Source organism: Penicillium canariense, assembly GCF_028826845.1.
Source record: "Penicillium canariense strain IBT 26290 chromosome Unknown utg000006l_segment0_segment0, whole genome shotgun sequence".
NCBI lineage: Eukaryota > Fungi > Ascomycota > Eurotiomycetes > Eurotiales > Aspergillaceae > Penicillium > Penicillium canariense.
The window spans coordinates 250,447-277,216 of NW_026622733.1; the positions used below are offsets into that span (position 1 = coordinate 250,447).

At 54.4% G+C, this 26,770-nt stretch overlaps 10 protein-coding genes across 10 annotated transcripts; 4 read left to right on the forward strand and 6 right to left on the reverse strand.

The window, feature by feature from the left end:
• Positions 1–58: 58 nt before the first annotated feature.
• N7482_008075 (putative L-cystine transporter) lies at positions 59–1,150 on the reverse strand (the record flags this gene model as incomplete). Its single annotated transcript, XM_056690199.1, has 3 exons — positions 59–415; positions 509–947; positions 1,107–1,150. 3 exons carry the CDS (start codon positions 1,148–1,150, stop codon positions 59–61), a joined length of 840 nt encoding a protein of 279 aa, XP_056539964.1.
• A 668-nt stretch (positions 1,151–1,818) lies between these two features.
• On the forward strand, positions 1,819–4,263 carry N7482_008076 (uncharacterized protein; the record flags this gene model as incomplete). Its single annotated transcript, XM_056690200.1, has 3 exons — positions 1,819–1,966; positions 2,022–2,389; positions 2,449–4,263. The coding sequence occupies 3 exons, from the start codon at positions 1,819–1,821 to the stop codon at positions 4,261–4,263; spliced, it is 2,331 nt and encodes a 776-aa protein (XP_056539965.1).
• A 1,146-nt stretch (positions 4,264–5,409) lies between these two features.
• N7482_008077 (uncharacterized protein) lies at positions 5,410–6,843 on the reverse strand (the record flags this gene model as incomplete). Its single annotated transcript, XM_056690201.1, has 1 exon — positions 5,410–6,843. One exon carries the CDS (start codon positions 6,841–6,843, stop codon positions 5,410–5,412), a length of 1,434 nt encoding a protein of 477 aa, XP_056539966.1.
• A 211-nt stretch (positions 6,844–7,054) lies between these two features.
• Positions 7,055–7,900, reverse strand: N7482_008078 (F1F0 ATP synthase subunit delta; the record flags this gene model as incomplete). Its single annotated transcript, XM_056690202.1, has 6 exons — positions 7,055–7,087; positions 7,145–7,234; positions 7,300–7,388; positions 7,467–7,597; positions 7,671–7,693; positions 7,769–7,900. The coding sequence occupies 6 exons, from the start codon at positions 7,898–7,900 to the stop codon at positions 7,055–7,057; spliced, it is 498 nt and encodes a 165-aa protein (XP_056539967.1).
• Positions 7,901–8,641: 741 nt separating this feature from the next.
• N7482_008079 (60S ribosomal protein eL29) lies at positions 8,642–9,348 on the forward strand. Its single transcript, XM_056690203.1, has 4 exons — positions 8,642–8,728; positions 8,824–8,875; positions 9,118–9,220; positions 9,304–9,348. Exons 1-4 carry the CDS (start codon positions 8,722–8,724, stop codon positions 9,337–9,339), a joined length of 198 nt encoding a protein of 65 aa, XP_056539968.1. The 5' UTR covers positions 8,642–8,721; the 3' UTR covers positions 9,340–9,348.
• Positions 9,349–9,989: 641 nt separating this feature from the next.
• On the reverse strand, positions 9,990–11,584 carry N7482_008080 (uncharacterized protein; the record flags this gene model as incomplete). The annotated part of the gene is made up of 2 exons (XM_056690204.1): positions 9,990–11,209; positions 11,326–11,584. The coding sequence occupies 2 exons, from the start codon at positions 11,582–11,584 to the stop codon at positions 9,990–9,992; spliced, it is 1,479 nt and encodes a 492-aa protein (XP_056539969.1).
• Positions 11,585–11,910: 326 nt separating this feature from the next.
• Positions 11,911–13,282, reverse strand: N7482_008081 (NCBP3 domain-containing protein; the record flags this gene model as incomplete). The annotated part of the gene is made up of 2 exons (XM_056690205.1): positions 11,911–13,131; positions 13,208–13,282. The coding sequence occupies 2 exons, from the start codon at positions 13,280–13,282 to the stop codon at positions 11,911–11,913; spliced, it is 1,296 nt and encodes a 431-aa protein (XP_056539970.1).
• A 1,428-nt stretch (positions 13,283–14,710) lies between these two features.
• Positions 14,711–16,790, forward strand: N7482_008082 (putative glycosyl hydrolase; the record flags this gene model as incomplete). Its single annotated transcript, XM_056690206.1, has 2 exons — positions 14,711–15,593; positions 15,679–16,790. 2 exons carry the CDS (start codon positions 14,711–14,713, stop codon positions 16,788–16,790), a joined length of 1,995 nt encoding a protein of 664 aa, XP_056539971.1.
• A 2,833-nt stretch (positions 16,791–19,623) lies between these two features.
• Positions 19,624–20,473, reverse strand: N7482_008083 (uncharacterized protein; the record flags this gene model as incomplete). The annotated part of the gene is made up of 3 exons (XM_056690207.1): positions 19,624–19,761; positions 19,815–20,323; positions 20,377–20,473. The coding sequence occupies 3 exons, from the start codon at positions 20,471–20,473 to the stop codon at positions 19,624–19,626; spliced, it is 744 nt and encodes a 247-aa protein (XP_056539972.1).
• Positions 20,474–25,478: 5,005 nt separating this feature from the next.
• flbD (putative MYB family conidiophore development protein FlbD) lies at positions 25,479–26,429 on the forward strand (the record flags this gene model as incomplete). The annotated part of the gene is made up of 1 exon (XM_056690208.1): positions 25,479–26,429. The coding sequence occupies one exon, from the start codon at positions 25,479–25,481 to the stop codon at positions 26,427–26,429; it is 951 nt and encodes a 316-aa protein (XP_056539973.1).
• Positions 26,430–26,770: the final 341 nt, after the last annotated feature.

Sequence of the window (26,770 nt, forward strand, 5' to 3'; positions counted from 1 at the left end):
GCCCCTGCCCATCTTACTGCCTCGCAGGTTCCCCTTTCTCGCTCTCTTCGTCAACCAACTAAACTCGGCCATAGGAATCGTCTAGCAAAGGGGTGGTCGAATCCGGCCCGGGCTGTGCCTTGGGGTCCGCAGCATCTCGATACAGGATGTAGTGTTGAACGATAAAAACAAGGTCGAAAAAGATGGTGATGTTGCTGAGCAACAACTTCGCGGGATTGCCCGTGATACCACTCCAGTCGCTTTGGAGACTGGAGTCCAGAACCAGCTGCACTAACGACAGAACTCCTCCGATCAAATCCAATATAATGGTCCAAATGTTCCATCCCACGGTCGATTGGCGCTGGTAATTTAACCATGCTTGCGGGATATACTTGATCGTCGTAATGGCTAGTTTGTCGTATGAAAAGGCGTAGATCTAGAGAAACCACGCAGCTCCTGCATTAGACTTCACCCAAATAAAAAGAACACCGAAAATAAGGCACTGCGGAGGGTGAACGATCTCACTTACCACGTCAATCCACGCCCAAGTAAAAGGATTGTTTCCTCCATCCGGGCTCCGACCCAACACAATGCAGATCACCACCAGAGGGGCTACCACGCAGCCACAAGAAAACCCTCTCATGGTCCAACTGACCCGCTGGCGACGAGGAACATGCAGACCCGAAAGACTGGGCCAAAACATCAAGTACATCAAGAGGCACATCAGAACCCCACCTGCCGCAAAGGCTAAATCATTCAAGCGAACAGTTGGTTCATTGGCAGCAGGGTGTCGGGCCGCATATTGGTACCGAATCATCGGGGAATAGAGGAAGGTTGATGTGTAGATAGTGTAGCAGATGAACCCGAGCAAGTTGATAAAGCCGAAATCGATCGAGACGCCCGATGTTGATTTACGTCGCCACATCGAAAGAGGTTGGGGAAAGAAGGATAATGACCAACTGGCCATACTGTGTCCAAGGTGTGAGCAAGTTGTCATTCTCTCTCGGCCGCTCAAGAAGGGGCATTTGAGAGTGCTTGCGACTTACTATGTCCATCCCAAGAGGCTGGCATGACGGATCAGTGCTTATCCCCCACACGTCAGGGCTTCTTTCCACGAGGCCACTTACCGGGACAGTGCCCGAACAAAAACCTCCAACTGAGATCGATCCATGGTTGACAAGTGTGCCCACAAAGGGCCTCTTCCTCAACCCTTCTTATCGGTTATGTATATGAGGTGGTAACAGAACAAATGGCAGCGATACGGCGGACACCGAGATAGGCCGGAGGTCCCGTGTCGATAAGATCAGGTGATGTTATCAGATGTAATCCTACTCCGAAAGGCGGTCAGTCTGTTCTGCCCGTTGCTGCGGTTATGCGTTGGCGCACTAAACCCAAAATGGGAAACAGTTGACAGGGTTCGGTCAGCCCGCCTGTTGTTGATCCTGTACGACTCTTGCTCATTCTCATCGATTCGGTGGCTCTCGGCTGCGTTTAATATCTCCAATTCTGCTCCAGCCTGCGCTTTTTGACGTTCTTGAACTCGTGCGACTCCCTCCCTACTTACTGCTCATATCGGCTCGCACTCACCAGCGTTCACCGCCAGAAGCATCTCGCGTTATCTCGTCTGGGGAAAGACCCCATTTCCATTCAACTGCCACCCATCGATTCATACGTCAGGAATCCCTGGCATCCACGATCTCAATTGAGTTGCCAGCCCCGTCGCATGGTGCATTCTTCGGATCGGGGGATCTCAATAGATCTCCTTCGATAGGTCTCCTTCGGTAATCCCGACATTCCAGAGCATCGAGATCGCACGGGACATCCACAACTACTGTCACCATGTCCGACTTGGGGCTCACGGCTGCGGGGAGTAGCACTTACTCCTCGAATACACTCCATGTGGGAGATGGCACTTGGGACTCGCAGCGCGATACGTTTTTGCTACCCAATCTGATGGGTGTGAATTTTGAGACAATGAGATACAATGGTGAGTCAACATGCACCCAATATGCAGACATGGCGGTCCAACTAACATACCGCAGGCATGGGCAATCGTTTCAAGGATATGGCTGGGTACCATTCCATAATCATCGCGCATGGTGTTATTGCAACAATTGTTTTCTTGGGCCTCGTCCCCATCTCGACCCTAATCATCCGATACTATTCCCGATGGAATCCATTCTGGGCATTCAAGCTCCACGCGTGGTGTCAGGTACTCACGCTTCTCTTGTCGACAGTGGTGTTTGTACTGGGCTGGTTTGCTGTCGGTCCGAAGCGGAGCCTAACCAACCCGCACCATGGAATTGGCCTGGCGATCTATGTTATGGTGATTTTCCAGGTACTATGGGGCTGGTTTGTGCACAGAAAGGAGAGTAAACGAACACGGCACCATGTTCCGTTGAAGCTCGTGGTATGCATCACTGGAAAAACTTAAGCACCTTGCAGTTCAGCTAACTCTTGATTGTTCAGATTCATCGGTGGATGGGCAGAGCATTAGCCATTCTGGGGATCGTTCAAATCCCATTGGGTCTGACGCTCTATGGCTCCCCAAAAATTCTTTTCATCCTCTACGCGCTTGGGGCATTTGCCCTGCTAGTGACTTACTTTGTCCTATCCTACCTTTACGATGATGAGGGATTCCACATGGCAAGCGAGCACGGTAGCCGATACACGGGCCCTTCAGTCGTGGAAGAACATCACGGTGGAGGTGGCGGGGCCGGCCTTGGCCAAGCTCTGGCTGGCGGCGCTCTGGGCGCAGGACTGGCTTCAATCTTCCGACGACGCCACCGGAACACGAGTCAGGCATATGAAGAATCCCGAACGTCTTACTCAGATAAGTATTCTGATGAATCCTCCCGCCATCATGGTGGAGGTGGTGGGGGATGGGGAAAGAAGCTTCTTGAAATCGGTGCATTGGCTGGTGCCGGTATGCTTGCAAAGAAGTGGTGGGACCGCCGACGACAGCGTGAAGATGACACCGAATCGGGCCACTACAAGCCCGCCCACTCGCGAAGTGACAGCTACACCGAAGACTCTCTTAGCCGTCTGGAAGATGCGCGGCCAGAACCCGCTCGCCCACCAATCGCCGGTCGTCCTCCAAGCCACCCACCTAGCCGGCCTCAAAGCCCTGGCTCATCATACTATTACAACAGCACATACCTGTCCGGGCAGCGGGAACGGCGTGCCTCTCATGGCGTCCGGGATGCGTTGCTCGGCGCTGGTGCTTTTGCTGCGGTTAAACGATTGTTTAGTCGCAATAAAGACAAGGACGACGAAGAAAAGCGCCGGGTGGAGATGATTCGCCGGCAAGAGGAAGAAGATGAGGCGCTTCAAAGAGCAAACAGCAAACGGCGGCGCCAGGAGACTGGATCAGGACCCTACCCTCAACGACGACGGCCAAGCCCTTACTCTGAGAGTGACTTGACTCCTACGGATCTGACCCCCAGACCACAGCCTGCACCGCCACGGCTTGCATCAGTGAGTTCCATGCTCAGCCCAGAGCCCATGGCAACAGGAGCTGCTCATGGTGCTCCTTCCGATATTCCTCCCCTTCCTCCAGTGCACCAAGAATTGTCCGGAGACTTCCCATCTGAGCGGCCACACTCTCATCACTCCCATCATGCAGAAGAGTTGGCAGCCGGTGCTGCTGCGGGAGCCGCAATGAGTGCTGCTGCCTCTAGCCACCGCCGCAACAGCGGGAGTCGCCGCCGAGATGACAGTCGACGCCGTGCCGATAGCCGGCATCGGTCTGACCACGTCGCGTCTCCACCGGTATCAGTGAAAGTGAAGATGCACAACGACGGCAGGCATGTCACCCTTCGCCGCCTGACAGAAGAGGAAGCTGCCGCCCAACGCGAAGCACGACGCCGTGAACGCAGAAACTCGCGGCGTCGGGGTAGTAGCGCTGGCTCCCTCTCTGGCGATGAAGGTCGGGATTATGACCGCTGGCGGCGTGTCGAGGAATTGGAACGCCAGCAGGCTGAGCATATTCAACGAGAGCGACAACAAGCAGCCGCCGCTGCGGCATCCGCGGCGCCCTCAGCCAGCGTCCCTCCATCCTCCTTCCACCCCTCTCAATCCCAGATCAGCCATGTGCCACCTCCCCCGCCTGTTCCACCCCCAGCACCTTCAAGCATGCCCTTCGGTGCGGGCAGTGTCGCTTCACCCGGTACATGGACTGGTACCGAAGCCAGTGGGTCCTATGCCAATAACCGCCGACGCCGGCGTGCCGAGCGAGCACGGGCAAAGCAGGACAAACAGCAGCATGGCGTGGAGTTTGAGTAAACTGATTGGCAGTCTATTTCCTTTTTCTCTAACCATTTCATTTTCTTTTGTGATGCTCGTTTGCGATGACCTGTACAAAATGAGTTTCTGGATCTGTTGATATGATGGCCTCCTTCTCATGCCTCTGTGATGGGGCTTTTTCTACATATTTTGACTATGGATATTGATGCGGATCTGTTTGATGTGATGGAAACGAATGACATGGATAGGTAGGACATTTGTTTTTACTTTATGAGGCAAGCGAATTTATGGGTCTTTTCTGTTCGTTGAATTGGATGCGTCGGCCAGTTTTCTGGGGTCATTGACTGCAGTCATTGTCAATTATATTACTGTTGCCTTTTTTGCGCCAATATACCCCCGATTTTCGGATAACTGTAAGGCAACCCATTGGTCTTGTTGATACTGGCCTTCTGTACGAGATAGTCTCAACAAGTAGGTCATGTTTAGCTGAGTGGACACGATTATGATGCTAATTCATGTTCCATCGTTTAACCAAGGTAGTATAGACCAGCTATGCCGTCAATCGAACTTCCATTTCCCATCAACTTCAGTCAGCCATGTCTTCTCCTCTCCGAGAGACTGAAGATACCGGTTCAAAATAAGGGCAAGTGTTCGTACCATCCAGCCCTGTTGTTGGCTTGACAGTACAGCGCTTCCATTATGCAGCCCCATGGCCAAGATAGAGTTGGCAGCGAAAGTGGAAGTATGAAGCATCTCGCCGAGGTTTTGACGGTGCAGTAATAGGTAAGAGACGAATATGCTACTGCTTGGGTCAAACAGATGGATTTTGAATGCCGTAGTCAACTCAGATAATCCATGATTTTGAGTAAACATGAAGAAAAAGTAGACAAACAGGAACGTATCACGAAAAAGGGGGTAAGAAAACAATTGCGTTTTCAAGCCTGCCATAGAGAAAACAGCAGTCCTACTACAGAACGAACTCGTGGATATCCAATAAGCGGAACAGATGCTCTGGTAAAATGCGTGACAGACTTTGCAGGACACAGCAGAACCAGCCTCGGGATAAAAATAATATTTGAGCCGTGCCTGACAGGAACGAAGAAATATTGAAAACCCTGAAGCTGTCTGGGTTGATCAGGATGGTTTCGATACCAACCACGGCAAAGGTGAGGTCGTTCAGCGATGCTAGGCTCTCGCGGTACGGAATCCGGACCCAGATCGGCGCATCTTGGCCAGTATAGCAAGGAAAAGTGCAATGACCACTGACCAGAACATCTTTTCCAGGTAAAGGATGATTGTGCCGATCCGTGAGTCTCCGACCCGTTTTACCATGGACCAAATCATGACAGGAATGCGTGTAATCAAGGCGGGCACGACGACATAGGTATGAAACACCAGATCTTCGAGCGCCATGCGACTCACAACATGCTTCGCCTCCTCTCCTTCCCGGGTTGAGGTACTTGCTGGGAAGGGTGTCGAGGTCATCTGTACCTGGAACACATTTGCGCTCATAGCTCGAGCTGACCGCTTTCCAGGGTGCCGGATTCGATAAATAGAGAAGGACAAGGCAACGAGGTCAGACATTTGATGAGATGGGGTGCCATCGTTGACATCTGCCGCGTCAGTTGTAACAGCTTTCGCATTCTCTGGGACTCTGTATACAAGACTGTCCTGACTTGGGTTGATTTGATTAGCCGAATCTGTCGGATCTCCTTGATGGTATGGTAAAGGGGAAAGAGAGAAGAAGCGAATCTCGGGCTGTCGGTCCAGGGGTTGCTCCAGCACCTTTGCCACCTTTGGTAGGCTGCGGTAGGGGGAGACTCGCTGAGCAAGAGCACGGTTTGGGCCTCTCCACTTCTCAAATTGCTTCTGCTGACGGTGTGAGGCAATGTAGTCAACCTTTCGCTCCACTGTAGGGATTGGACGGTTTGAGCGAGGCGAATACTGATTGGGAGAAGGCTCGGTTGGCGGAGAGAACCGAACGCAACGCGTAGGCGGAGTAGTGCCTTCGAGTTTCTCGCTAGAATCGGGGTCGGTGGTTTGATGCATATCCTGCAAAGGGATCAATGTGGAAGACGAGCGTGGATCATCATCAACTGGGAATCGGCGTTTCAAGGTCAGGGCCCTGTTGTCTGTTTTTTCGCCGTCGAAGTATGCCCGGTCTTCCTCTGACTTGCCATCGAGCCACTCGAAAGCCAACGGTTGTAACTGCGGTGCGGAACTGGTGCGCAGACTCTGGGTGTCGACATATCGGCCTGGGTCTTTAGGGCTATCACCTCCGCTGTTGGAGGCTGGGGTATTCTGTGGGTTCCCAGTCTCGGCGAAGCCATCCAGCAAGTGATACTTATCCATGGCGACGTCCAACTCCAGTCGAGGGTACCGTTTTCCAGAGTCTCGCCCGTAAACCGCCTTGTAAGACTCGTTAGATGCGAATTGCACTGTCTGCTTCAGCTTGGGTTCAGGAAATCCCGGGTCGTCAAGTGGCAGAATATCACGCTGCGGCAGGTCATCAAATGCGATGACAGACGCGAAGAAGGGGGAGGGACAGCCGTCCGGGAGAGAGTCGGTCATTCTCAGGCGCGTATCGATGCTTCCCAGAGGTGCTCTCATCGATCGCATTGTCGAGCGTGTCACGGTGGAGAGAAGGTCCAGAGGGAGACTGAGATTCCAAGTGAGAGCAAATGTTGAAGGTTGAGATGACGGCCACGGAAGGCGCCACCACCGACCCGTCTACTAGAAAAACAGAAAACAGAAGTAGCAGTCAACAAAGGAAGATTGCTGTAATTCTACACGTTCAAAGCAGGGGAAGTGCGCAAATGGTTATGTACATCTATTTGACATGAGCCTGCAGGGTCTCCAGAACCTATTCGAAGACGAGTTAGTGGGTGGTCCGAGTTCGGGGAAGAAATCAGCATCGTACCTCAAGCTCAATCTTAGCCTCGGCAATGTCCTGCTCGCTGCCGCTGCCACTGGCAATCTTCTGGGCCTCAGAAATCTGGGCGCGGATAGCCTATATCAAGGAAATCAGATCAGTATCAACCAATGGTGTCGTCGCAAAGATTAATCGGAACGTACGTCGGCGCTGAAGTCCTCCAGGGGGTAACCTTCGACGGCGTTGATGCTCAGCTGAGAGTCGGGCTGGACAACGGCGAAACCACCAGAGACTATCACAAGGAAAACCATTGTTAGCTGCGTGATCCCATGATATCTTCATACGGTCGGCGCAGGTAGGTCGGACGTACGGAAGTACTGCTTGGTGGCGCCACCCTCCTCAACAATCTCGACGAGACCGGGCTTCAGCTGCTCAATGGAGGGAACGTGGTTGGCAAGGACACCCATCTCACCGGAGGCGGCGGGGATGTTGACCTGGGTACTGTGATCGCGCAAGGTTCGTCAGTATTTTTCAGGGAGCGGCGGGAGAGGGCGCGACGGGGAGGAAGACGCACACGTCGGTCGAACGGTAGATGGTCTATAAGAGAGCATATGAGTTAGTCCTGGGGCCATGGAGCTGTGGGATGGTGATTCCGAGGTCGGTTCGACATACCTGGTGAGGCAGGGTCAGGGACAGCTTGATCTTGTCGTTGACGGCCTCAGCATAACCACGGCGCTGGATGGGAGCGCTGAAGAGGGAGGGACGGGCCCTCAGGGCGGAGCGAGCGAAGCGGAAGGAGTTCATTGTGCAATGGTTGGGAGGATGCAAAGGCCGGACGAATGCCTCTTGAAGGGTGCGTTGCAAAGGTCGAAGTCGGAGCGCCGGTTGTTCCCTAGCGGCCCAGGTCACGTGAATGAGACCACCCGGCATCAACTGTTGCGGGTACGGTAAACATGGCCGCGACAAGGGCAACCAACTTTCCCACGTTCACATGAATGATAGAACAACTAGGAAGACAAACTACTGTTCTAGGGCTCCCTAGTCCATTCCTCTGCTGCTAGTCCCACTTAAACAACGAACAAACTGCGCTCCAGGTAAGTCAGGTTGTTGCCTTGGGGAATATTATTTAGTTTCCTGAATTGAAATTAGTGCAATCTGTCATATAGTCCATATTTATGTGTTTCCAGTGCACATTTTTCTGCGAAAGAGCCATTGGAAAAGCCATTAACCTTGGGGGTGAATTGTTGCCTATGGAAATATACTAGTATTGTCACGTGATTTATATCGAATCCTATGTCACGTGATTAGCGGGGATTTTCCTAACAGCGCAAATGAGAATTGCAATAGCCATGAGGGTATAGAAACATGAATTCTGGATTATGCAGATAGATGAAACCGAAATATCCTTAACATACTCGAGTTTACCAGCACTAGGAGAGGAGATGCTATACATAGTTACCCCGTCCTGAGGTACGGAGTAATGACGTCCGTGCACCCCACGGCGGTAAGCGAGATCCCACACAAACGGGAAAAGCCCTAGCCGAACCCGTCCACTTGGGCTCGACTCCGACAGCACTCCTCTCCTCTCACCATCCCGTCCACGTTAATCGACAACATTCGTCAAGATGGCCAGTACGTGCTCCCGGCTAATCGGCGCCTTGCTCAACAGCTGCCAAATTCATCGATTTCTTATACCGCTGGGTCACTGACTTTTTTTCGCTCTACAGAGTCCAAGAACGCGTCCCAGCACCACCGCAGCCAGAAGGCTCACCGTAACGGGTGTGTATTCCCTATCAAATACCCAGTTCCTACAGCATCGTGATTATCATACGAGTCGACGAGAAGACCGCCCGACGGGGGGAGTGCGAGGCCGACTGGTTGAATTTGGATCAGGGTGTGACAAGGTGGCTTGGAACCTCTATTCGATCCCAGCCAAGGCTTTCGGCTCTCCCCTTCAGCCTCTATACGCCCTTTTGCAATGCCACAGAACTCAGGCCACTGACATTCGTTCCCCCGCGCAGTCTCAAGAAGCCCTTGACCAACCGTTACCCCTCCCTGAAGGGTGTTGACCCCAAGTTCCGCCGCAACCACCGTCACGCTCTCCACGGCACCGCCAAGGCCCTGGTATGTTGATATGCACTACTCTCGCCAGGCCGTTTGAGACGACCTACCCTCCAGCCAGATGCAAGCACTAACAAATGAAACAGAAGGAGCGCAAGGAGGGCAAGCGTGAGGTCGCATAAACGTGGACGAAATCGAAAATGAAAATCATGGGAGGAGAAAAACTCGAGCGCGCAAGGACCCGGGGAACATAACGTTATGTGCGATGAACCAAGACCGGCCCCGCTGTCTTAGTCGAATAAGCCTGGTTTCTGCTTATTCCTTGCGCGGCACATCCATCCGGGGTTGTTTGATACACAGAAATCAAAAGGCTTAATTCGATATCCGCGCAGCGGTGCCAATCCCGAACGGGAAACCCATCTTTTCTCCGCTTTGTGTTTTGCTTTAGCATTTTCGGTGGACGCATGCTCTTGCATTACATTGCATCGCGGCCTACCGCTCTCCTGCCTGCGCAGCACTCTCGAACATGATTTCGAGTCCCCTCTCCCCCCCTCTCTTCCCTCCCCTTCCCAATCTCTCACGGCATATGTGTGTACAGCAACGTGCTTAATTTTATGCGCGCCTGCTGAAGGATTTTTATTACGTGCCAAGAACAAACTCTGCCCTCGTCATATATCTACTGCCTTTTCGTCTCTCAATGACGAAAGGGTTGATCGATGGACGGCAATATCTCGTAAAGAGTAGAACCTTTGGGTCGACTCGTCAGACCGCAAGTAACATGAGCCATGATGGTCATGATTTTGGATCCGAGCCAGTCTATAGACATCTAATATCATACTTTCCAAACAATCAAGCGCTTGTCAAATCCACCACTAATAACCCATTCCTCTGAACCATTGCCTCCATTGGGCACATTCACATATCCAGCCCAGATTGTCCGCACCTTGTACCCGGGTTCATGGCCGTCCTTCAGCTGCACAATCACCTTCCCGGTCTTTGCCTCAATGCCTCTCACCACACCATCATCCCCATTCACCCAAACACCCGATCCATCCGGCCGCCAAGCCACCTGCGGCGTCGAGTACGATGTTTGAGGCGCAAATGTGTTCGCCTGTACTAAGATAGCAGCATCTTCGCGGTTCTGCAACCCTAGGGCTTCGAGGGCCTGGGAAGCCTGCGTCACCGCTGCGTCTGTGGCAGATGCATCGGGCTCGTTCAAAGATCCGGTTGACGGGAATAAAAGGCGCACAAGGATGAGCTTCATATGTGGCTCTGAGGATGTAGCAACTGCAAGTAGACCTGGATCGTGAGGACTAAGCGCCATATGAGACGGTGAGAAAGCAACCCAGGCATTGGAGCGTGGAGCCAGGTTCTGTTGTCCAAGGAGATGACATTCAAGGCTGTCTGCTGTTCCCTTTTCCCTTGACTCCACCTGGTAATAGTAGATATAGCTGGAGTCACGACGTGAGACGAGGAGCAGCAACTCGCCGGTATCAACATGGCGGACAAATAGCAGCGACTCCGGGTTGGTAGTCAAATTGATACGAGCAATGGGGTCTCCAATTACCGGTGTTGATGTTTCCTGGTCCCCATCCAGGATGGTGACCCGGTACAAGAAAACAGTGGCATCCCAGCCAGCGGTAGCAACCCAGACTGTCCGTGAAGATTCTGAATCACTCACTTCTTCATGTGCAACGACCATCACCGCGTATTTGGCATGATCCTTTCTGCTTTCCAACACTTCAGATCCGCGCTGCAAAAGCAAGTGCCCCGACATATTGGTCATCAAGATATAGCGACCTTGGAGAATCGACACGAATGAAAGCACGGGCGAGTCGGACAGGCCAGAGAGAGAAGCGACAGCCGCATGACCATGTGCGGTTTCAAGCATATGCATCTGCCTGTCAGCGCCCGTCGAGATGATAAAAGGTCTGGGTGAGGTAGCGACATCAGGGTCAGTCCCGTTATGGCAGGGCTTCTGCCATAACTCCACCGATGCAGCAAGTAGGTTTGACGATGTTGGAATAGAGACAATAGTTGGTTTAGATGGGGCTAGGTTTTTGTCAGCGTTGCGAACTATACTTACGCACTAGGGAGAAGCGATCATTCATAATGGGACAGCGAATTGATTCTCCGCGCGGGGATGGTTGTTCAAAGAGATAACGTACCTGGAAGCGCCCATGGTGCAGTCTCCTTGGTATCATGTCCAAGTCGCTCAAAGTTGACGCTGTGGTCAAAGGTCTTTTTCTCTTCCAGCAAGCTCTGGATGGTCAAATTGTGAGTGTCATCACCGGAGGCTTGCCCCACGTCCGGAGCAAGACCTGCCTCGCGGATAAAAGCCTGCAAAGTCTCCGTGTAGGCGTATGTCCGTAGGAACCGCGCGACTACGGCACTGGCCAGTGCATCTATTTGTGTGGAGGGCGTCATGGTCAACGAGTCGGGGCGCCACCTTGTAAAGGGCGGAAGTGGTGGTGCGCCAAATAAATACGCCGCGCCATGGGCCGGTCTGCAAGCGGCTCGGCTCCCAGTGAACAACAACACTACAATTACAACGCGGCCAAAAATTTTGGGATGCTTTGTGTATAGAAAATAATTATTTCTGACTGTAGAAGAGCAGAGTCTGTGTCGGTATGCGATTTATCCCGAAAAGATCCATCATAACGCCATATGAACATGCTCCCAGTGAATCCAGCTCTCATGAACATAAAAAAAAGTAAATAGGTCCTTGCTGCCATCCTCTTGGAGGCTTCTCTTTAGCTAAACATATCCTCTGCGCGCTGGCGACGACCTCCGCGTCCCTCCAGCTTTTCAGAGAATAACTCCTTTCCAGCATTATTCTTATACTTGTTGGGGAAGAGCTCGCGAACCGATGAGCCCCGGCCTTTGATCGACATGCCGCGCCCTGCGTTCCGCATCGCAAAGCCTTGGTCTTCCGTACGAGAGATGCCCCCGGGGGTCGAATCAGGGAAAAGCTCAACATTACGGTTTCGCTGCGCCGAGTTGTTGCCATCGGTAACGGGAACCGAAATCCTTCGTCCCAAGAGGTCTGCCGTCTCATCTGCGGCATCGAAAGCATCCGACCGACGGTGGTTGCTGGGTTTGCTCGGGAATAGTTCCTTCTTGAGATAGCTGGAGGACGGCTTGTTAGGGAATAGCTCGCGGGCGTTCGAGTCACCAGATGAGAAGAGCTCCTTGCCCTGATTCCGACGGCTGACTTGTGGTGATCGCTCACGGAATCTTCGGCGGGTATCAACGAGCTTTTCATCATCGAGAGTGTCTCGGCCAGGGGATGCGCTGCGGTTGCGAAGACGTCCTGATGAGCGTTCGTCCTCCGGGAATAACTCTCTGGGACCGCGCCGTCTCCGGGCCCCTCGGTCGCGTTCCGAGTCGGAGTAACTATCACCCTGAGGCTGGTCGTCGTACATATTGGCATCGAAGCGGTCGTCATGGTCACGGTCCTTGCGCCGACGCAATTCCCTATCATCAAACTGGCGTCTCCGGTAATCACCATCGCTCGAGTCACCACCACGTCGTCGGTCCGATATTTCCTGTCGCAGGCGCTCGCGGGGATCGTGTTCGGGGTGCATGAGGTAGAAGCGACTCTTCTCATGGGCACGCGCTTGCTTCCGGTCCGCCTTGACGGCGGATCGCACTTGAAGGACGGAGTCTGGGTGGGTGGAGAGGAGCTTGGCCGACCGTAGGCGCAAAGGTGGCAGGGCCGTCGCATCTTCTTCCTCGCTGACCTGCGTCAACGCTGCCAGCGCCTGGAGGCCTACCTCGGCAGAAGAGTAGATGACATTGGCGGATGTATCGTCGATCCACTCCACTCGTGAGGGTGCCTCATTTACGAAATGGGCAATGGCGAATTGCTTGATATCTTCGGTAGTCAATTCATCCACCCCGCGAACGTGGACTTTTTCGTAAACGGCCTCCTCAGAGAGGGAATCCACAGTGTCTTCTTGTGTAAGGGAGTCCTGTTGAGAGAAGATGATCAGGTCAGCAATTGTCCCGCGACCGAAGCGCATTGCGCCAACCCACTCCATCACTCACGGTGACAATGGGCTCGGGCACTGGCTGCTCCGGCTCCGGCTCCAGGCCCAGATCGAGATCCATGTCGATATCCATGATGGCGTCGGGAATAGAGCCCTGGTCTCCGTTCACAAGCGCAGACTGGCTCAGTATAGTGTAAAGACCGGTGGTGATGGGGGGGGGGTGAAGGTCAAGTGAGGCAGCGGTGGCAGGTGGTGAGTTGAGAAAAGCCGCCGGCGAGAGCTTCCCGCGTGTTTCCCAGTTGGGCTTAGCGCGTGTGGGGGATCCGTTCCAACGTTCATCAAGTTTGTTGCAGGGGACGATGCATTTTGAAAGGGAGATCGGCTTGGACCTCTGTGGACCGCCGGTCTTCGTATCAGGATGAACACGATCTTTATCGTCGTGTCTGGATACCGTCGTGCCTCACGGTTAATGGCACTTTCAAGGAGCACGTTTTCCATTCTTTCTCACGCGGTTGAGGCTGAGCAACAAAGGCCCCCTGCTAAGCTCACGCCACCGTGTCCTCGGCCGAGGCTTGGGGGTGGCATTTGAACGGATTCAATAAGGCCACTTGATGCAGGAATCCTTGACATGGGATAGGAGCTCGAAGGCTAACATGCGATGGACGCACTTCTGGCATTCTGTGAAGACCTCATCCCTCATCTTGGATCGCAGTCACGAATTGCGAGCCCGCAATTGAGGAGCCCCGAATGTTGATTTGATCAATCTTCCGTGAACAATATCCATTCTCCATGCCACAATGGGAGAGTCAAATCCATCCAGCGGTCTTTCTCTAGCGCAGTCCAGCCAAGTTTGGTACACATCTCGTCTCAATATACTGCTCAGGCCATCACCCGCATAGGAGCATCGCGCATTATATATTCATTCGGGGACTCAATAAGGAAAGTCCCCGCTCCGGGGTGATTGGACACAGCAAGGTCTATGCAAAGCCCTCCATAGGTTGCATGAAAGAGACGAGGCGGGAAACGCGGGAGGTTGAAAAGGCGGGGGAGGTGGGGGTCGACTGTCAGAGCCGCTTGAACAGATGTCAACCGAGCAATGGAAGACCAACACACATATTGAAGACAGAATCTCCCGGAGGGTTCAATCTCAAAATTATCTTTGACTTCTCATGGTTTAGTCTGGTCTGACCTTTTGGGAGTTCACGTCGAGTGTCAACGGAGAACGGAGCGGGGCCGCATCCTTCAGGGAAAATCGATTAGGGCTAGTCCAATCCCTGTCCACCGCAGTGCTACTATCTTTCAGAGAACAGTTGGATCGCTCGCCTCTCCTATACGACCTTTGGGCAATGTGGATCACCAATCAGTCCACGAGGGTCCAGATGTCAGCGCCGCAGGGGAGAGGGGTCGTCAGCGGCGTCATTGGACACCCCCAGGCCCTCGGGCTTTGATCCGATGAGCCTACGCCTCCTCGTCCACCCAGCACCCCGCACCAAGCCCAACGGGATTCTATGCAACAGACCGGACCTCTCATCCTAGATCTATGAGTAACTACTGAGTCAAAATGCTGTACGCCGAGGACGACAAGCTTGTCTTCCGTTTCGACGACCACCTCCTCTGGGTCCAACCCTGGGGCGAGAATGCGTTCCGCGTGCGAGCAACCAAGCTCGCCTCCATGCCAACGAACGATTGGGCCCTCGAAACAAAGCCAGACAGTCCATCAGTCACGATTGAGACCCCCGTTGGCGAAGATGCAAGCATCTCCAATGGCAAAATCCGGGCTACCGTCTCACGGCGTGGCAAGGTGATCATCTACGACTCAAACGGCACAAAGCTCCTCGAAGAATACGCCCGGCACCGGCAGGACCCTCAAGATCCCAAATGCAGTGCCCTCTTGATTGAAGCGCGCGAGCTGCGGCCCATTCTCGGCGGCGACTTTCATCTGATGCAGCGGTTTGAATCTCTCGATCCACGGGAGAAGATCTTCGGGATGGGTCAGTATCAGCAGCCGTATCTCAATCTGAAGGGTGCTGTTCTGGAGCTTGCGCATCGAAACTCGCAAGCGAGTGTGCCTTTTGCAGTGTCGTCGCGGGGCTATGGCTTTCTTTGGAATAATCCTGGTATTGGGCGAGCTACTCTGGGGACCAATGTGATGAGCTTTGAGGCATACTCCACTCGGGCTTTAGATTATTGGGTTGTAGCGGGGGATTCGCCGGCGGAGATTGAGGAGGCTTATGCGAAGGTGACTGGATGTGTCCCCATGATGCCCGAGTACGGCCTGGGGTTCTGGCAGTGCAAGCTCCGTTATTGGAATCAGGAGCAGTTACTTGACGTAGCGAGGGAGTATCGGCGCCGTGAAGTTCCACTGGACCTTATTGTCATTGATTTCTTCCACTGGAAGCATCAGGGAGAGTGGAGTTTTGATCCCGAGTTTTGGCCTGATCCTGGTGAGCCCTGCCTTATCCTCTATGTGCGCTTTTCAGCTGCATATCCCACTGGCGGTTGCTGACATGTAAATACTCTACCCTCCAGACGCCATGATCAAAGAGCTCAAAGAGCTCAAGGTAGAACTCATGGTCTCGGTCTGGCCAACGGTCGAGAGTGCCTCGAAGAACTTCCCCGAAATGCTGGAGCGTGGACTCTTGATCCGACACGACCGTGGCCTGCGCGTGGCAATGCAATGTGATGGCGATATCACTCACTTTGATGCTACCAACCCCGAAGCCCGGCAGTTTGTCTGGAGCCAGGCGAAGAAGAACTACTACGATCGTGGAATCAAGGTGTTCTGGCTCGACGAGGCAGAGCCCGAGTACTCGATCTACGACTTTGATATCTACCGCTATCATGCCGGCAGTAACCTGCAAATTGGTAATATTTATCCTAAGGAGTACGCACGCGGATTCTATGAGGGGATGCAGGCCGAGGGCCAGACGAATGTTGTCAACTTGGTGCGTTGCGCATGGGCCGGGAGCCAGAAGTATGGCGCGCTCGTCTGGAGCGGCGATATTGCATCCTCATGGAGCTCGTTCCGGAACCAGCTCGCTGCCGGCTTGAACATGGGTCTCGCCGGAATTCCCTGGTGGACGACAGATATTGGCGGATTCCACGGCGGCAACCCCGCTGACCCAACCTTCCGGGAACTATTCACACGATGGTTCCAGTGGGGAACCTTCTGTCCGGTGATGCGATTGCACGGAGACCGTGAGCCCAAGCCAGAGGGCCAACCGACCGCCAGCGGCTCCGACAATGAGATTTGGTCGTATGGCGAGGAGGTATACGAGATCTGCAAGAAGTTCATCAGCGTTCGCGAGGAGCTGCGCGAGTATACGCGGGGATTGATGAGAGAAGCGCATGAGAAGGGTACGCCGGTGATGCGCACGCTGTTCTATGAGTTCCCGCAGGACGCGCGGGCCTGGGACGTTGAGACGGCGTACATGTTCGGCTCTCGGTATCTGGTGGCACCCATCTTGGAGCCTGAGCAGCGCACCATCAAGGTCTATCTGCCTGCGGGGGCCATCTGGACGCTCTGGGACAAGGTGCGCATCCCGATCGGAGACATCCCGAGGATCTATCAGGGTGGCCGCGAGGTTGAGGTGAACTGTCCGATTGAGACGATGCCTGTGTTCTACCGCGTGAATGCCTGAGCAACCTCCCTGTAGTTCCTAAGGCTTCGACCTTCGAGCCAGAGCCAGCATCCTTGCACGAGCATGACCATTACGAGCGTAATTCAAACCTGTTTCCACCGTAATCGGGGGTAATCGTCCGGCGCCTGCAATCCAGTTACATGACGACTAGTCGGCGCCAGGGTTTAGATATATGCAGCTCTCAGGCCCCGGCCCCGGCCCCGGCTCCGAAGTCTACGCATCCAACGGCCCTTTCTAAGGTACACAGAACCAACCACCCGCCCGGACCACAGCCAATAAAGGCGATGAGCAAAATCCCTCAGCCAGCCCAAGCCGATACGCCAAACGATGAAAATCAGAGCACATACCCGAGCTGAAACACCTCCTGACATGCCATCGCTGCCCCACTCCGATATCACGACACCAACAGCCCGAGCATCAAGGCCCTTTCGGCCGAGCGTCCGTGATGATGGATCGACTGGCGGCCAGGTGGGATCAACGAACGGCCCAAGCCCACCAGAGCGTACCTGGGCCACGAACGAGCCATGGGCCCTGATTCTAGAGTTAAGCGCGGCCGACCCTCTCCTGGACTGGACTGGATTGACGACCCGTCGCCTGTGACCACACGAAACCACCAGCGTGAGAATGAGCGTGAGCTCGGGCGTGAGCATCAGCACTGGCAGTGTGGTAACAAGGGAGGGGGGGGAGACCGCCCTGTTCTGAATGAGACATGCCCCCGTCGCCACGATGGCCCTCGTTCTCGCTGCAGGTTTCCTTCTGGGCGCGGGCGCCACATGGTGGTACACAGGAGGGGCAATCCAGGAACCTGGAACGGAGTGAGGTCACAGCGATAAACGCATTGTTTCCACATGCCGCAAAGAAGGAGGAAAGAGGCTAGCGACTGTAGCTGGCTATGGCCTTCTTCCTGCGTGGAGGGGATCGGTCCAAAGTACGAGATGCAAGTCACCTCCATCGACCAGATATCCAATGCAAAGATCCGATCGGCAGGTTAGTCGCGAGTGGGCGCGAACAAAATCAAGGCACAAGAGCACACTATCCCAAAGTGCGAAACCAAGCTTGCAACAAAGCAAAGACGGCAAGCCGGCAAACCTAAAACGCCTACGCCTTGCATCCACTGATCTTCTGATCTTCTGATCTCCGCCCCTCCCAGTTTTTCCTGCGCATCCCTTGCAGCAACGCCCTCGTTGGTCTCTCCCAACTCCGGGAATTGCGCTCTCCCCCCCCCCCCCCCCCCCAATTCACCATCCCTCCGTAAGAAAACCGCCCGTAATGCTTTTCAATAAGGCGTACTTTTTATTCCCCTTCCTTCCATGTGCCGTGTCATCTTGCCACGGGGTGGGGTCAAGGGGTGGTGTGACAGGCACTATGTCCGACACTGCATTCGGCTGTGCTGCGATTTCACTGGTGTGGCATGCAGCGGCGGGCGCCACTTGCCATGGCGGTTCGGGGGCGTTGGATCGATCGCGCTCCCGCTGAAAGAGGACCGCTTTCTAACTAGGGGCTTTCTCCATCATGGGTTCTGTTGGTCGGATGAACAAGGTGGGGGTGGTGGTTCTAGACTCTGCGAAGCCTGGCGGTTGGAGATATATATCCCGTCTGTGGTACGAGGATGAAACGGGACGGGCCAATACGAGGTGTGTGCTGGAGCAGCTAGCCTCCCAGGACCATGGTGAGGATCTCCAGCTATACGGAGAAGAGGTCTGTTTTTCTCTCGCACATTGGCTCTCAAACAGAACACTTTAGTTCCAGCACAGACTGGTACACTGGTAACCCCAACTCATCCAGTATACTCCGTCCAACCCTAATTGCCAGCCCTCCAACTAATCCCCATCGGGCAAGTCCACGTCACGTGAGATATATGACCCAAACGAGAAACCGGAGACACGTCAGGCAGCCTGGCTGTCATGCCCATCTGCCTCGGCAAATCCGAGTCGCAGGTGCATCCTCCTACGGTATAGGGTCTTGCTCCTGCCGGCGAATGCACCTAGCCAGAACCCCCCAAGCCGGGGTCCAAGCCCAGGCCCAGTTCCTTTCACGAGGCCGCGACCCAGACGTGGCGCCAGCTAGTCGAGTCAGGCAGCGTCGACGAGGGAACGGGCCCTCGAGAGCAGCAAGTCAGGAAGAGTGATACGCCCCTCGCGGGCGCCGAACCGGTAGGTAGGTACATTTGACATATTTCCTCCGGACACTAGTCGCCATGCATATCCAACGATGCATGAACCAAGTGACGTGACTGCCCGCCACCAGATCAACTGTTGGCGCCGTCAGCTCCTTCTGCTTAAGGACCTACTAGCTGGATCCCAGTCCGGACAAGAGGAACGAGTGAAGGAGTTCACGATGTGACGGTCAGCCCCGGGCCCTGAGGGGTGCGGCTCAAACGCAGAATCAGAAACGAGAATGAGACCGCGTCCTTTTTCTATTTTATTATTATTATTCTTCTTCTTCTTACGTTGGGCCTGGTTGGATTTAGCTGTATAGTTCGTACGGAGCGCCCGGTATGGGAAATGGTACGGGGAAAAAAAAAAAAAAAAATCAAAGCCAAGCCGGAAAAATGCTCGCTACTGTAAACATCGTCCAACAAAAGAAGAGATGGAACGAGGCTGGCCCTGTTTTTGTATCGTGAGTGTATAGTGTATACTGTAGTATACAGTAGCCACATCCTAACGGGGGCCAAGCCAAAGCCAAACCAGAATCAGAACAAAGTTTTCCGAGACTGGACAGAGTCAAGGATTGTATCTCCATCCAGAACACTGACCGACCTGTGGCCAACGGAATCCTGTATGGAATATGTAGGTATCGGGGATCAGGCTCCGATCGGAGGTTTTCCGGAAGTTCACCGGAACGAAGAGGCAGATGTCATGGTTACCTTTGCGCTGGGAAGCGTGTTCGTCTGGGCCGATTGAGTTTGAACCGGGTAGATAGGGTTGGCCCGGTTTCTGCGGCGCAACGTGGTTGGTTGGACGGGCTGCTCCTGGCGGAGGCGGAGGATTGTGGAGCGAAAGAACACCTCCCTCGCTCTCTAACCGAACCGATTGGCGCGAACGGGGTCGAGCTGCTCTGCCGTCTGTAGGGGGTGTTACGGAGCAGTGAGAAGTGGATGAATATGAGAAGGGGGTGCTCCGTATACTCCCCAGTCGGGATGGTGGTGGTGGTGGTGACAGACAACAAATTGGGTATCTCGTCCGCGAACCTTGTCGATTTCCCCTCCCCTTCCCGTCTCCTCCTGGGCAGGAAACGGGCAGGGAACGGGCAGGGAATCACGGCCTGGCGGGGACCCAGCGCAAGCGAACTGGTTCGTGAGACCGCTGTCAAACCCGTCGGGTGAGCGCTCTCCAGCCAGTCATTGCGTATGCTGCGTGACGGTGACGGTCCAGAGCGGGGCGAGCGGGGCCCGTTCTCCATCGGCAGCAGTCCAGAACGGACGAACGGCCCTTCCTGGTGGTCTCGAGGGGGGCGAAAGCGGGTACCCAAGAGGGTGTAGCCGTTGAGGGTAGCGGTAGAGCTTCCCTCTTCGAGTGTAGTATACAATGCATCTAGATGTATCTGGGTAGCAGGACGAGGAGGAGAGATCGGTAACGGCCTATACCGGGGACCTGCGGCTGGAAACTGATATACCGTTCGATGTTTGACACCGTCATATGCACTTCGTACATGATACCACCGAGTCCGCCGGTCGGTTCCATACGATGTTGACAGCTGCATAGTGTAAATCGGACCTGCCAGGATGCTGTCATTCTCACACTGACAGACTGACACAGGGAAAAAAACGGCTCCAACGGGTGGATCCACGGCGCCCCCCCCTGGCAGTCCACCTGCTTTTGCGGAGCTCCTCAGAGGACGGAGGACGGAGGACGGAGGACAGAGTACAAAGTACGCTGTATTCTGTACCAGGAGCCCTTCGAGCCCGAAAGAGGGAACGCAAAGCCATCCACAGGAAGGCTGGTTTCAGATCACCGGACAGGCGTCGGAGGTTGTCCTGTGTCCAGGATGAATCTCTGATTCAATGCATCAATGCACAATAGCGTTGCCACCAGGAGGATGTACGAGGGATCCAACGTAGTCTAGCGTTGCACCAAGGTTTCCCCATCGATCGGGCACCATGGCAGTGGTCCCCGACATCTAAAGCCCGAAGCGCCTATCCAATCAGGGACGGACCGGACTTCAACTGTGGGTCTGGAATGGACCGTATGGGCTGTACGGAGTACTGGTACGGGTGGAAAACGGGGAACACTACGGCAAATTCAAAACAATCCCTGTGCAAGTTGCGGAGTATTCTGACTCGCTTCACCCCATTTGCATTGTATCCGACTATTGTTTTTTTTTTTTTCTTCCTTTCTTCCTTTCTTCCTTTCTCTCTCTCTTTCGTCCCCCTTTACCCGCATCACTCTGTGAATTGTAATTGTGAAACCCCCAATCGTCATCCCAACCAGCCAGAAACCCGAAATCCGAGCCTGAGCAAATACCACGTGACGGGCTCGGACCTCCCACGCGGGAGGCCCGACAGTCAGGAAGCTGCGGCGGATGCGAGGCCGTTCGGTTGACTAGTGATTTCGATGATTTCGATGATTTCGATGATTTGATCTTATGTAGATAGCTGTGTTGCATACAGTCTACCGTAGCTCGTTGATTTCATTCCCTGTCCCGACCCCTTTCTAGCTAGTTTCCCCTCCTTGAGTTAAGGACAAGGTTCTCGCGAGGGTAGCAGGGGGGTAAAGGGCAAGCGGTCAATATGTCCGATTTAGGTATTTGCTCACTCGCCCGGAGAGAGAGAGAGAGAGAGAGAGAGAGTGTGTGTGTATGAAAAATAAAATAAAATAAACACCTCACAAGACACTTGACTAGGGCCATCCCCAACAGGGTACAAGAGACATAGTTCTCGAGCTAGCGGTTTCGGCTGTGTCGCGGTTGCGCTGTCGACGGTAGCTGTTGAGCCGGCGCAAGCCCCGTCGACAGGAGACCGATTCCATTCAGGCCGTGCACGGGCGCGATCAGCGGTGATCCCTGCAGCGCGACAAGGATTTATCTCAAATACTTACGGTGGTCTTGATTGGTGAGGACGGAACTGACAGGTCACATCTCAGGGCCCGACATGCAATTGCTCGCGCCGTTGACTGCAAGCGGATGAGGGCCTGGAGGATAGCCATTTCACTAGTGGGGATAATGATGCGGATCGCTGATGAGGTCACCACTGGCAGGCGAAGCTATCGGGTTGCCAGACCTCTGCTGGTGCTCCCATGTTGGAATGCATTCCAGGAAGACGGGTTCCGCCTGCAACGGCTTTCGGCCCAGAAGGATGGAAAACCCGATCGGGTCCACACACGAGGTGATCTCGCATGGTCCTGGTCCTGGTCTTGGTCCTGGTCTTGGTCCTGGTCCTGGTCCTGACGGATTCTTCCCTCCAGTCCTGTTTACTTCGATTCCGTCCAGGACTGCTCTTCAGGTTCCGATTGTTTGTTTGTCTCTCCTTCAAGTAATGAGTCCATATAGATGAACCGTGGGAGGAGGTACAGCAGCAGAAATCGCACAGCCCTAAATTAGCTCCACTGCGGCTTTTTCTTCTTCCTCTTTGAGTAAACGTAGACCACAGCGGTGGAGCATTGTAGACAGCTGGGAGAAGGGGCCGTTCGTCTGGAATAGATTAAGTATCGTTGAGATTACCTTCCCGAGAGGCTGTCTATATGCACTCTGCGATCCCTGCCGGAATGGGAACAATGACAAATACCTAGGCCCATCCGAGTGAGTGGGGAAGGGCGGAGAGAGGTTCGTCACGGTGGGCCCGCCAGTAGCGTGTGCGTTAGGGGGGTAATACTGACAGTCCGTCCTCTGTACGCCGGACAGGATACAATACATACTACAGTATACGCACAGGCTCGTCCAAGCGGGAGTGTTTTTGGACAGGAGGTTAGGCCATGCCCTACGAGATTGTCTTCCGTACTCCGGCTATACTTCAACCCCACTGTAGGTGCTGCTGTAGGTGCCAGAATACCGTACGGTGAGGCGGTACTGTAAAACCGACCACGTCAAAACCGAAAGCCAAAAAAAAGGTGTGGCGTACGAATCATCCCTCTTTTTCAACGGTTTCCACCAGAGTGGAGAGCCCTGCAAGCATCCCAACCGGGTAATTCCACACAGGGCAGTCGATCCCTCTAGCCTCGATCGAATTGGATGTATCGGGCCGCTGGGCGTCCAACAAGCCTAGACAGTCCCCGGCCATCAACCCAGCGCTCCCTACGACCGTCGAGAGAGGGAAGAGTGGGGGGAGGACCCAACGGGGTCCCCATCGCTGGAGTCTGGTACACCAGGCCGTTAGGAAGGAAATAGTGGGAAAGGGACGGGACATAGATTGGTTACCAGTAGTTCCGACAGCTAATTGCGCGCAGCGTGCAGCCGAGCCAGAGATGATCGCCCGCACTCTGGCCCGATCGTGGATTTTCTTATTTCTTTTCTTTTGTCTCGAGCTCTATACATCACGTCACGGAGATCGCCCCAAACCGCACCGTGACAGGTGGCAGGTGGTCCATGCACTTTTTCCTTCTTTTTTTTTTTTTTTCTTCTTTTTTCTTTTCTTTTTTTTCCCCCTTCCATTGGGGAAGAGGGGTTCTTCTGTGGTTCCTCGGTGATGCTCGGCATCAGCCAAGGTTTCCCAGTTCCTGCAGGCTTGCAAGATGGCGATGGAAATCCTCATATAGAATTTAATAGTGGCGACAAATGTGGGCAACGGAGGGGATGGGTAGGAGAGACTGGCAATCTGCTCGCCGACTTGATTGGAGACGAGGCCCCGGGAGCTGCAAGGCACGGAGACAGAATGGGGGAGAGTGAGCGGAGAAGGGGGGTGTGCACTGGGAAGGGCGAGACGTGCAACGCTCGTCGATCCACCCCGTCAGCCACGAGAAACGTCGGACTCGGACATGCTCGGGGAGGAGCCAGGGGCGTCAGGAGCTGGATGACCAGGGAGCTATGATCCAGCTCCCTGCGCACGGAGTTGCCGTTTGAACGTCTATGGGCCCGGGTAGCGCAGCGGCAGAGACAGAGGGGGCTTCCCCATATTCCAATGGCCTTCTTCAGACCCGGTAGGGAATTTGTCACGATCCGCGCTCCACCGGCTGATCCACCGCGGTGGATTCGGCCGGTGGATTCGGCCGGTGGAACGTCGAGCTTGAGAGGAGCCGCCGATCGAGCCAATAGGACACCGCTGCTGGTTGACTGCACATGGATCGGACACGATCGGGGGGCGTGTCGTGCATGGCTGGCTGAAGACTGGGGGAATCGTGACCCTCCTGGCGCCTCTCGCTTGTCACTTTCGGAAGCTAAGATCTGCCCCTGGCTCGTTTGGACGTCCCTGTCAGGGGGGTGTAGCATTGAGCGCGAGGCTTGGGAAGAGCGCTTGGACGAGGTTCCTCCCCCTGATCCGCGAGAAGGCGTTGCTAGTCCCGCGTGTATACGAGGCCCCCCCTTGGAAGTATGTACGACCCTCCGTCCACGGTCCCCCTCGTCTCAACCGGGCAATCGACGAACTGACATCTTGTGGTACATCCGGTTTTTACTTCGCGATCGGCCCAGACAGCATTTGCGTTTTCGTGCCTTGAATTCTGGCCGTTGCTTTTTTCTGGCGTCTTACGGTGCACCCGCATCTGAACCGGCGCTTTGGGTCCCTTCTGCACGACCAAAAGGTACTCTCGTCCCGCCTCGGCCGGGAAAAGGATGGAATTGAAAAAAAAAAAAAAAAAAAAAAAAAAAAAACATAATTCATGTCAGAATAAATTATGAATCCTCATCTATTCTAGAAAGGATGAATTCATTTTGACGTAGTGCGCTCAGACGGGTTTCCCCCCCCCAAAAAATAAAGGAAAAAGAAGAAAAATAAAAAAAAATAGCTTGCTTTAGCGCGGGCAGTGATTTGGAATTCCAGCAACGGGGCTCATGGTCGATCCCTCCGATCATTACGGTATTTCCTCAGCCCGGATTCCCGGGTCGTACTGACGATCTCCGGAGCATTTGGATGTTTTTGTTGGTGATAGTGTAGGAGGATGCGAATGGACTGAGGAGTTATAGTCCTGACCCATGGTTCTTCAATGTTGATGGTTATCTCCTTTGAGGGGAGAGAACCACCGGGAGGGCCAGTTTGGTCCGTACGGTACGAAGCACAGGGTGCCGGAGTTCCCCCGTACGTCCTCCAGAGTGGAGCCCCCTCGTCGACACCCCCATACTAACCCATACTAACCCATACTAACCGACTAACCCGACTAACCCTACTCCGTCCTCACCACCACCATACCCACCGTACGCCCTGAAACAATACCCAGTCATAATCCCATACCAAACCATACCTGTATTGTTCCAAACTGTCAGCTCCGAGATCTTGGATCGTGATCTTCCTCCCATAGCGTGTGCAGGTGGAGCTGGGCATTTTCCTTGGACCCGTCCCCCTGGGTTGTAAATATAATTATCGCCGTGCTGCTCTTGGTGGCTTGATTTTGCACTCTGCCCTCCTCCAACCCATCCAACTTACTTTAACCTCACCTCCCCCACGGACCGCGACCTTGATCTCGACCTCGACTGCAATCCTCTCTACCTCCGCCTTCTATACTTGAATACGTGGATACTTGCTATACTCTCTATACCTCCTTCCCTCCTCCCCTCCTTCCTCTCTTCTCTCTCCGCCACCCCCCCAACACACAACACTCCGCCATGGCTCCCTCTCACCGCCGTGGACCTTGGGTCCCCGAGGAAGACCAACTGCTCCTCCAACTGGTGCGCGAACAAGGCCCCAACAACTGGGTGCGCATCTCCCAACACATGCACTACCGCTCGCCCAAGCAATGCCGCGAACGCTTCCACCAAAACCTCAAGCCCTCTCTCAACCGCGAGCCCATCTCCGCCGACGAGGGCCTGCTGATTGAGCGCATGGTCAATGAGATGGGCAAGCGTTGGGCCGAGATCGCCCGCCGCCTGGGCAACCGCAGCGACAACGCCGTCAAGAACTGGTGGAACGGCAGCATGAACCGCAAGCGCCGTGGTCTCTCCACCCCCACGGCCTCGCGCACCTTCAATGGCCGCATCGAGGCCCCCTTCGCCCGCGCCTCCCTGGTGAGCCCCTCCCGCCCGCGCTTTGCAACTCGCCCGTGGGCCGAATCGCCCAGGGACTCGTCCGACCACTTCTCCCACTCGCGCCGCGAGTCGACCGTCTCAACCCGCCAGCTCTCTCCCATCTATACCCTTCCCTCCATCAACCGCCCCATCGAGACCCCTTTGACCTCTCCTGCCTTTTCCGAGGTCTCGAATGCCCACTCGATTGAGCCACCGTCCATGGTCTCAGATCACAATTCCGTCTGTTCGTCGTCGCCTCGCACATTGCCATCGCCGCAGCTCCTTCCGCTGCCGGTGGACCTGCGCTCACAGTATGACGCCCGGCGGTCCAGCGCTCCTTCCGTCCATGTGGTGGACGACTCCCCACCCAGCTGTCCCGCCCGTTCGCTGGAGCCGCTCTCGGACACCGCCTCCAAACGGCGGTGGATGGAGCACCAGCCGACCCTGGCTTCCTGGCATCAACCCACCGACTCGCTTTCCAGGGCGTGGGAAACCAGTCCTGTCGAGCCCACCCGCGACACGCGGATGGGTCTGAATAACCTCCTCAACTAAAAAGGGGGGGAAGGAGAAGCCCCCACCCTACGAACTTTTGTTTTCTCTTGACGCATCCCCTTTGTTACGACTGTACGACTTTTCTTGTCTCTTCATTTTCTCTCTGTTCTATACTTCTCAATTCCCCCTCTTCGCAGGCTCACGTCCGGCGAGGACGGCCGCGATTTGTACATGTGCCAAACCCTCCCCCCCCCCCCCCCCCACGGCTTGCTTTTCTGTTTCTGGTCACCTTTTCCTTTGTACTCTTAATGTGTATTACCACGGTTCGGATCTTGAAAAACCTGGGTGTTTCTCGGTCAATGTGGGGGACCTCTTAATCTGGGGCTTTTTATGTTTTGTTT

What these genes read in the sequence shown, in the direction of transcription:
- N7482_008079 (XM_056690203.1), top strand. An exon ending in CAGAAGGCTCACCGTAACGG is followed by an intron (nt 8,876 to 9,117) that starts GTGTGTATTCCC and finishes TCCCCCGCGCAG; the next exon opens with TCTCAAGAAGCCCTTGACCA. An exon ending in ACGGCACCGCCAAGGCCCTG is followed by an intron (nt 9,221 to 9,303) that starts GTATGTTGATAT and finishes CAAATGAAACAG; the next exon opens with AAGGAGCGCAAGGAGGGCAA.